Source organism: Aptenodytes forsteri, unplaced genomic scaffold, assembly GCF_000699145.1.
Source record: "Aptenodytes forsteri isolate BGI_AS27 unplaced genomic scaffold, ASM69914v1 Scaffold348, whole genome shotgun sequence".
Lineage (NCBI taxonomy): Eukaryota > Metazoa > Chordata > Aves > Sphenisciformes > Spheniscidae > Aptenodytes > Aptenodytes forsteri.
The window spans coordinates 243321-254138 of NW_008794169.1; the positions used below are offsets into that span (position 1 = coordinate 243321).

The 10818-nt window shown below is 39.4% G+C and overlaps 1 protein-coding gene across 1 annotated transcript in view; it reads right to left on the minus strand.

The window, feature by feature from the left end:
* The window catches only part of CNGA3 (cyclic nucleotide gated channel alpha 3), a 24863-nt gene extending 19592 nt beyond the window's left edge, over positions 1–5271 (minus strand). Inside the window, exons 1-2 of the mRNA XM_009281739.2 lie at positions 5153–5271; positions 2632–2748 (exon numbers count right to left, since the gene is read on the minus strand). Coding sequence (XP_009280014.1) covers positions 2632–2748; positions 5153–5253 — 218 coding nt within the window. The 5' untranslated portion in view covers positions 5254–5271. The remainder of the gene's footprint in view (positions 1–2631; positions 2749–5152) is intronic.
* Between the last annotated feature and the right edge of the window lie 5547 nt (positions 5272–10818).

Here is a 10818-nt window from a genome sequence, read left to right on the forward strand (position 1 = left end):
CGAGGTGGGTGTCGGTCTCTTCTCCCAAGTACCAAGCGATAGGACAAGAGGAAATGGCCTCAAGTTGAGCCAGGGGAGGTTTAGATTGGACGTGAGGAAAAATGTCTTTACTGAAAGAGTGGTTAAACATTGGAACAGGCTGCCCAGGAAAGTGGTTGAGTCCCCATCCCTGGAGGTATTTAAGAGACGTGTAGATGAGGCGCTTAGGGACATGGTTTAGTGGGCATGGTGGTGTTGGGTCGATGGTTGGACTCAATGATCTTAGAGGTCTCTTCCAACCTTAAAGATTCTATGATTCTATGATTCTATGACTTTTAAATAAGGAATGATAAAAATTCAGCCACTTTCCTCGTGATTTTAAAGGGTCTGTCTGCAGACATATTAATTGCCTATCACATATAAAGCTGCCTACTGCACAGGAAGCATTATTTCCTCATCCTAAATTTATAGCAGAGCACTGAAATGAGATAAGAAAAAAATCATGACAATGTAATTAATTTATCACTGTATCATTATGTATCTTCTTCTCTACCCACTAATTCACATTATGAATCCTTATAATGTTTTCTGTCAAAGTTCAAAAGGAAACATGTTTCTGAAAAATTGAAAATAATGGAGACTGAAATCTAGAAAAGTGATTATATTTATTACCCACACAATATAATGTATTATTTCCTACCAGCAGTCTAGTTTGGACCAAAGTGGTGTTAATTCAGGTTTCCCAAACTTGGCCTCGAAAACAGCATAATGAAATCCTGAGCAATGCTTAACTTCTTACAGAGACCTTGGGCTACTCAAGGAAAGCTCTTTACATTCTCTCTGCATCAGCTAGTGTTACATATGCTCAGAATCCACAAAGAGGTTGATATGAACAATTTAAATTTTATGGTAAAGTACATCTGCCTCTTGATTGCAGTTCTCAAGGGCCTAACTACAACTCCTCATAGATCTTGCCCAGGTTCTCTTACCCTGAAATAAAAAGGACGAAAAAGACAGGAATAATACCACATATCAGAAATTAGAAAAAGGTATTTCTAATTCTTTAGTGCTATACCAAGATAGCATCATATAAATCATCTACAATTTCCAACAATTAAGAGAATCCAAAGCCTACCAAGAATGCAAAAGAAAAGCTCCACATAAAAGCCTGAGATTATTTAATAGATTCCTCACTCTATTCAAAAAATGCTGCATAAAATTAAGCTACAGAATTTTTCTCTCTGCCTGAGCAGAACTCAGCTTTCAGATAAGGAGTGGTATGGAAAACTATGAATATGGATGTTCTTACTTACATTAGAAAAGAAAGCATTTTGATGAGACCTGTTAGTTAAGGAACAAACAGGTTTTACCAAATAAGATTGAGAGCTTCTCTATTGAACAAAGAAATAGAACTTTCTGATTTCTGCCATGCTATATTATTTTCACATTTTTGTCCTTTACATCTCGAAGTAAGATACTCAGTGAAATCTATCAGATGCTATTGTCTTAGGTCCTTGAGAATTTGCATTCAAGAGGCACGTTATGTTACCATATTTAAATTGCTAAGCATTCACGCTTTCGTCACAGTCTTCCCTGTATATTCAGAGCATAAGTAACTGTAGCTACACACGTGTAATTCAAACTATCCTGAAAAAGGGTAAAGAACAATATAAACAGAGATTAAAAAGGAAGTTTTAAATATGGATTTATATATTCATGTGCTTTATGTTTACACAAAACACACATCTATAAATCTTTTCCACCTAAAACCAACTTCTTGCAGACTTTGTAATCTACATGCAGTGGTGTCACTATCTGACAACCAAACAGGGAAATACAAGTTTATTCTGTACCATCCAAAAGGCTGAAGTGTAAACAACACTCTTTCAATGACTCCAGTTTTATAATAATTTTTTTCTTTGCTCTTTGAAACACACTATCCTTAAACTGAGTATGGTCTGTATTGTGTATAACAATGGTATCTGAAGACAGAGCTCTGTAGTCTCAGCTGGAAATATTTAAAGCAGACACAGTAAGTTTTTGAAGCTCCACTTCAGGTTTATATTTAAGTCCCAGTAAAGTAAATGACTTAAGCAAATTGTTGACTTGAATTTTGCTGACTAAGGCTCCCAATCCATTATAAACATAACTGGATTCTAAAAACTGAGAGAAACTCTTGCAGTCCCAACAGAAGAGCCCCTGCCTCCTCCCTTGCCAGAGCCATCTACCAACAAGGGAACAATCATTATGTCTTATTTGACAGGAAACAAACATTGCATCACCTATCAGCCAGAACCAAACACTTATCCATTTACTTTACAGTCTGGCCTCACTTCATGCATTTCCTCAGTGTTCAATATATTTTCAGATCTGATCATGTAAAAATAATTTATTTTTTTTTATTCAGACTAATTTGTGTGAGCTCATTCAGCATCTCTAGGATTCTAAGGTTTTTATTAGCAATGAGTAGAGCAATGAGTTCAGAATCAAGGTCAAAAGCAGCTTCTGTTACTTTTTATAGACTTTCTTCAGCTGGACTCCATCCATTTTCTTTGGAAAGTGATGGTTCTTCTTACTTTGCCTCCAAATTGTCATCGGTCTCTTTCAACAATTTAAACTTAATACTGGAAATTGTATTAGTTAGCACGTTACCTTGCCATCGCTCCCCTGCCTGTGAATGAGCTCGTCTGCGATTCAGATGGATGTCTTCCCTCCACAGAAATGACTCTCTGCAGTTCTGAAGATGCATCCTCACACGGTGAATGGGTTCTGCAAAAGCAAATTTTTTTTAAGAATTCCATGCAGCCTCCAGCAGACTTCCCCCCATCTGACTTTTTCCACCACTACATAAGGAAACAATGCAGCAAATTGTCCTCTTCCTAGTAATATGGCATACATTTGATAAACATAGAGTTAAGCCTATATTCCTACTTTTCTGGAGCCATCCAACACGAAATGAAGTCAGTGGAGGCTCTGCCATCCGTTCCAGCAAGCTCAGAAGCTGATTCCTTACTGGTCAGTACTACTCTGGTGTGCAGATACACAATTATGGGAAGCATGTTTTCTACTCTAACACCTCCTGTAAGGCATCAGCAGCTTTCCTTCAACATAGAGTTCATCCCCAGGGGGCTTTAAAGTAACTGCCCACTGCTTTTTTCAGTGTTGTTCTCCTAGCCATTGTTTGGGTTTAAACAGTCCGGAATTTCTACCAGTGCGGTTCCTTTTTGTGACTCAAAGCAAATACGCATCTCTTTTTGCTTTCACTCTTGCTTGGATTGAAAGGGAAAATGGTGATTTTTAGTCCTGAGCAGCACCACTGCTGTTCTTACCAGCCTACTGCCACCAGCTGCACAACTAGCAGGCCTAATGATGCTCACTTCATAACTGAAACTTCACCTGTCGCATAGCAAAACAGGCTACAGATCTTCAGGGCTGCTCTGGCAGCGATGAGATGAGGCACCTCAGGCTATTGCCACACATGGAAAACACTACAACAGCCCAGTTGCACGCAAGTGCAGACAGTGATTGTAACATTAAGCTACGTGCAGTGTCTGCCAACTCCCATGAGTTCCCGTAATTGTAAGACTACTTATTAGCACTGAAATAACTAGCATTTGAGAAAAATACATGAAATTTTAGCCTCATCTTTCAGTAATGGAGTTTTGAAATTGACTTCACTGGAACCTGGACTTTACCAGGGCTCGTTCTGGATTTTTTTATAAGACTCCTATATACTTACTAGCAATCACTTCAGCAATCCAAAAACCTTAAATATGAGATCTCTTACAGAGTGAGATTGTATCTTTGTACTTATCTATGAACTCCTGTAATTAATGCTGATAACAGCAAACTTTCTTTTAAATAAATGGCTCTTGAAGACCATCATCATCATGATGAAGTGCAATTCATATTTCAGTCCCTCTAGCTGTCATAAGCAAGCCATTGCCTCTGAAACGGCAGATGACTGCAGTGATTTAATTCTACATTTAAACCTTTATAACCACACTCTCACATCCCTGCCAGTAATTCCATTCTGTGAGCTGCCAATCACTGATATCCTCTACAAAAAGGACGTTAAAAAAAGGAAAGGAAGAGGCTCATTTCTCTCTGTGTTTTCCCTGTTTCTGAGATATCACTGTAAACGGAGACAAAGGGACACGGCTCTTGCAAATCTCCCTAAGGAGACCATGGCGTAGTATAACTAAGTCAAGCAAGCCATACTGTGCTGAATAAAAGCAGCTCCATTGTCACTAGTGTAGGTACACCCACATGACAGAAAGTACCATGTAAGCAAAGCAGAAAGAAAAAAAGGACCAATTCAAACAGGACAGGGATCACTTCCATACTAGATGCTAGGGGCATGCAATCCAAAATTACTGTAACAGCAGGATTTTACATGCTCTAGTCTGGGTACACATTTGAACAGCAAGAGACAGCATGACAAGGTCCACATAGCGGAGGTGGTTGACCGTAACCAGCCAAAAGCTGAACACTTTTTCCAGTCTGTACAGGCGGTGTGGATCATCAGACACTTTCCTGCAGGCCCAGCAGTGTTTGCCCAGTCTGGACAAATGACTGGTACCGTGTAAAATGTAAGTGCAAGCTCACTGGCACATTTTAAACAGCCACTTTAAAACTATCAAAACAGAGAAAGGTGAATGTAAAGAAACTGTTACAGGTCCACTGTACAGTGAGAGGCTCTGAAAAGCCAGTACAAAAATGTCGATATTCTTTATACACTACAAATGTTCCCTATCACAGGAACTAGGCGATTTGCAGAGGCTACTTTTAAAAAAAACATCCTGAGGCTTTTCACTGCATGGCACTGTGCGGATGCCTTTTTCTCCAAATCCCACAGACTGGGAGAAGAACAGACCCTGCTATCTGCGTGGTGACCTGAGAAAGAGGTTTCTCCTTAATGAGTTGGTGTAATTCCCACTGATGTGAAAACGGGGTTTATTCCTGAGGTAATACAGATTCTGGTTCCAAAACTGCAAGCCATGACAACCTTCCTGCTGCTGTCTCTTCTGTACTTTGGCTATACATTGTTAAGGCAGTTAAGTGCATTGGATCAACAATATCGGGATGTAACACTCCCATAATGCAGAGCTAGAGAGTGCCACAAATTATGCAGCAAACTGTCCTCTTGACTGCGATGAAAGCAATATATTACCTGATACAGCCATTTTCAATCCTTTCAATATCTTCATCGGTAGTTCTGACAGACAGTCTGTGCATACCGGGGTAGGAGTGCTGGGTGTTGATTTTTGCCATTTTGCTTTACACATCAACATCTAAATGACAGCTGAAAGAGGGGAAAAAAACCATTTTGCGAAGGCTGCAAAAGAAATGTGCTCAGTACTTAAAAAGAATGGTTTATTAAAACATTGGAACAGCAAAAATCAAATTCAACCATTTAAAGAATAGCCAGTGATACTTACACACACAATATGATACCTGTTTCTTGATTTATTCGCACTAGACAGAAAAAAGTGCTAGTAAAAGTGTAACAAAGAAAATTCATCGTGACCAAAGAAAAGGCTTACATGACACAATATTCTTTTTAGTCTCTGGGCTTTCTGAATCCCTACACTGTCATATCTATTATCTGTAGTGAAATTGCATTTAAAATCTCATTAAAAGAAGATTACAGTTAGAAAGCCAACTAAAAAAAGCTGGGTAATACATGTGCTAGGACAACCCATTTCACTTTAAGTTGATCCCCTTGTGCTAATTTTATCTATTTTATCATGAAGTTTTTTATTCTGAAAATGCATATTAACCAAGCAGATAATTAATGAAATGTATCTCTCAGTTTAATATATGCTATGCATTAATTCTGTATTCTCTAAACTCTGCACTAAACACATACTAGGTTTGTTCCCATTTACTTCCAGATGTCATTTTTGTTATAATGCTTCAAGACAAGCTCTGCTAAGATATTTAGCAGCCCAGCTCCTACAAGATTTAGGAAATTCACCTAAATTCCTTTCCAGATTTGGCCTTCAGTGCCTTAGCAACATTAGTAAGTCAAATTCATACCACAACTACCCCTGCTAAACAGCTTTTAAGACTCAAGACAAGTGTCTCTAAAAATGAGGGACCGAAAGACTGTCAGTGAAAGTTTTGAATTTTGAAACTTTTTTTCAAGTTTTGAAACTCCATTCAGGAACCTTTTTTGTTTGAGATATGACTAGAACGAAATTCTCTTGGGATCATTCAACTACCTCAGACCATCTACTGTCCCTTTTTCACCTGTAATCCTCTGTCTCACTGACCATATAACATTTAGCTTTAGCAGCAAACGAAATACAGAAACTAACATTCTGCCCTGAATTATTCCTGAAGCAAAGCTCACAATCCATCATTAGGTCTATGTTATGCATCCAGCTTCTTAAAAACCAGATACTTGATTTACCCTCCACTTAACTCCCAGAGAACTAAAGGGCATCATATTTTTTTTTTTTAATTATTTAATATATTTCAAAATATAAAATAGATTAACTTAATTTTTGCATCCAGAGATAATGAAATTAGTCTAGAAATAGCCCCAGGGGATCATTTAACACCTGGAAATCTGGCTAGTATTTCCCATTTCTAGTTTTACCGCAGTGCAAAGTCACTTGATGTATAATTGTGTCTCATCTTAAACTGAGCCCTGTACATACTGGTTAACGTAAGCTTTACTGGGGAAAAAATGGGCATTTCTATGACACATTGATATATAAAAAAAGGGGGGGGTCTTTCAACCTGCTCTCAGATTTGAATGTTTACTCAGAAGAATTCATTCCTAAAGGGCAGATAACTTATGCTAAAAACATGACTATGTATAAAAATGTTAACTGGAACAGTCTCACAGAAGGAATCTATTTTGTCTGTTCAAAAAACATCTGCCAAATTATTTCTATGTTTCTGTTAATGTATATGCATTATAAATATCAATGAATATGATTTCTTTTAGGATGATTCAGCCTTTGAGAGACAAACATTGCTATTAATAAGTTAACCAGCCAAATGAATAGGTTTCAGAATAGGTATGATGCCAAAAGTATCTCATTTCCAGGAAAATTTTTCATAAATCATTTTTTAGTTATAATTACTGTTTCCATTACATACTTCGTTACACAGAATTAGATAGATGACACGCAATAGTGCTTTGGTGATTAGAACATTTATTTTGCCGTAACAGTGTGTATTACGGTAACCCGCATTTCTCATATATTATTTTGAACATAATTCAAGGCAAGAAGAAAATGTGTTTTTCCTTCTGTTATTACTGATTTCTTCAAAGTTCAGTTTACCAAAATCTGCAAAAGTAGCCTACAATTTACACTCTGTCTCACTGCCCAGGTTCCAAGACTTGAAGTTACAATGGGAGGCTACAAGGCAGTAGCCAGGGTGTCACAGACGCTTCATTTAAAAACAGAGCAGCATGCTTCCTGCTGACAAATTGTTACACACATGCATAGAGGAAGGCACAGTAGCAAATTGGTTCTTCCTACTAATAGGTGCTCTTGCTACCTATTTCGTTTCCACTGCTTTGAGCTATACTAAGTCTCGCGGAAGATAACTTTTAAGAGTAAGGTGGCATGAGCTGCCTGGATTTTACTGCTCCATATAGCCCCTCCTCTCCTTTAAAGCTCAGCCAAATAATTTTGTTTTGTTTTGTTTTTTAATCAAAATAGAACTCTCTATCACATTGCAGAAGGGAGGGGTAAATTGTCACTCTTCCACTGAACAGCATCATGTATTCCCCATGTACCCCCATTAAACTTCCACTTTATTCTAGTTCAAAGTTTTATAAGCTTGATGGTGGGAAAACCAGAATGATTCATAAGACATTTAACAAAGCATTAACTTTTTCCTAAGGATGTATTTCCAACACGAAGTTAGTACTGAGTTAAGATCTTGACCAGTTCTGCCACCTAACACAACAATAACCCTGTCCTTAGTTCTGGTGATTCACAATCAGATTGATGTCTGTCTACAGCAGTTCTTAAACAAGGGTCACCTGGTTTATAAACTCCAACAAAATAAATAATTCTTTTAAAACAATAAAAGTATGAGATAATAAAAACCTTCTGAAGTCTAGGGATGATTTAGATAATTTGCTACCAACAACACGTAGTATCTCACTGAAAAGACACATTGCTTTTGAACCTGGAGAGTAGTGAACAATGCCTTTCTACATTTCAGTCGCTGTAGGTGGATTTCCAGACCTGTCACTTCTGCATCAGTCCCTGAAAGTTTGGTTAAAAACCATTAAATACAGTATTTCTTTAAACTTCAAACTGAAATGGCTTCTCCAGATGTTACTAATCTCCTGAAATTAGATATTACTAGTCTGGAATTAGACACTACTAACAGATACTGGAATTGGATATTCATAATCTCCTGGAATGGTTTGAGTACGCCAGTGGAGCACTGAATACAGGAAACAGTTGTATACCTTCTTTAGACTTCCAAAAGCTATGCCACTAAAGAAAGCAAGCAAATCATAGGATATGAAACCAAACACTATTTTGGATTAAAAACTGGCTTCTTAGAAGACAGAAAGCAAGAACAGACTTAAACAGTCACCTTCACCCCTGCAAAAGTTTAAGAACAATATTCCTCAGGGTTCCATAGGAAAACCTCTCATTAATGATGCTGATGAAAAGGAGCAGTGAGACAAGAAGATCTCAGGATGGCAAAAAGTACTATGGGCAGGAGAAACAAAAGAGGAGTGCAAGGAACTTCAGGGTGACGCCCATCAACCAGATTAATTTCTCAATTTGATGGCTAGTGATGTGCAATGTAGGCAAATGGAAATCAATGAATACTGGTGAAAAGCACATGAACTACTACCTTATATGCTTCCAAATTAACCGTATGCTCTCAGAAAGGGAACTTGAACACTATATATGTACAGCTCAGTGAAATGCCCTGCTCAATGCAGGGCAGGCTTGCTGACACAATAGCTAACAAGGTGAAGGGATGTACACATGGAAAGTGTTGATGACACAAAGAACATTAAAACTGCTCCATGAAACAACAGTGCGGGCTTATCTGGAACACTATTAGTCCTTCTCTTAAACAGAAAGATACTGCAGAATAAAAGCATGGCAAGAATGATCAAGGACATAGCAATGGAAGAGAAAGAAAAGCAGGGCTTGCTCACCGTAGAAAGGCAAAGAATAAGAAGCTATAAAAAAATATGTAGGCAAAACTGGAGGTCATTTCAGAGCCCTTACAATGATTTCAGCTGTAAAATCCAAATTCAATATACAGTTTGGTCTGAACTCTTATTCTGCACTTAGACTGGAGGAAAGGAGGAGGGAAAAAATTCACAGAAATACTATTAAGCAATAAAATACATTAATGTATTTTTTGAAGGAGGTAGGGAGAGTGAATGAAGGTTCATTATTAAATTGTGATTGTGCCACACATGCCCAGCTGTGGTGGAGAGTGACAGAACACAGGACTGGTAGAAATAAATAATGCAGTAATTTGTGTACAGCACAGGTAGTGAGACCTCCTGAAGCAACATGGTTTGGCCCTGCATGAAGCACATAAAATTCTAACAAATTACTGGCTATCTGATAAAGGAGAAATATTTGCTCCTTCTAGGCCTCCAAGGTTCCTAATGATAAATGTGATTAACGGTCTAGGGAGGAGATGAGCATTTCAAAACTGGATCCAAAACCTGGCAAGCGACTGACTAGGGAGTAGCTTAAAATGAGCACGGAGCTATCAGGAGTCAGCCAGCAGGAAAACGCTGCAGAGGCGTAAGATTCTGCAAACGCCTTTTGCAGGGCCGCAGAGAGACTGCACCAGCCAGCTGGGATCTACAATCCTAAAACTGCCACTAAAAGCTGGTGCTTACAAGACAGTTTTAAGAACTGAGTAGAGCTAAGCTTTGTATTTAAAAACACAGTTGTTACAGTAGTGTGGTGGGTTGGCCTTGGCTGGCTGCCAGACACCCACCCAGCCGCTCTCTCACTCCCCCTCCTCAGCAGTCCAGGGGGAGAAAGTGAGAGGAGAAAGCTCATGGGTCAAGATAAGGACAGGAAGATCACTTACCAATTATCATCATAGGCAAAACAGACTTGAATTGAGGAAAATTAATTTAATTTATTGCCAATTAAACTAGAGTTGGATGGTGAGAAACAAAGACAAAAGCACCTCCCCCTCCTTTTTTCCCCTGATTCAACTTCATTCCTACATTCCCAACTCTTCCACCCCACCCAGCAGTGCAGGGGGTGGGAAATGGGGGATTGCGGTCAGTCCATAATGGTTCCTCTCTGCCACTCCTTCTTCCTCACACCATTCCCTTGCTCCAGCGTGGGTCCTTCCCACAGGCTGCAAGTCCTTCACAAACCGCTCCAGTGTGGATCCACTCCATGGGCTGCAGTCCTTCAGGATAAACCCGCTCCAGCATGGGTCCTCCATGGGCCACAGTTCTTGTCAGGAGAACCTCTTCCTGCATGGGCTCCTCTCCACTGGCTGCCATTTCCTTCAGGAAGTATCTACTAGGTCCACTGTGGGGTCCTCCACAGTGGATATCTGCTCCAGCATGGTCCTCTCCATGGGCTGCAGGGCAATCTCTGCTCCGGTGTCTGGAACAACACCTCCTCTCCTTCTTCTTTGACCTTGGTGTCTGCAGCGCTCCGGTGTCTGGAACAACACCTCCCCTCCTTCTTCTTTGACCTTGGTGTCTGCAGAGCTGTTTCCCACACTTCTTTTCCCCTCAGTCCTCACACACTGCCTATGCGGTGTTTTACCCTTTCTTAAATACATTCTCCCTGAGGTGCGACCACCGTGGCTGCGGGGCTCAGCTGTGCCTGTGGTGGGCCCATC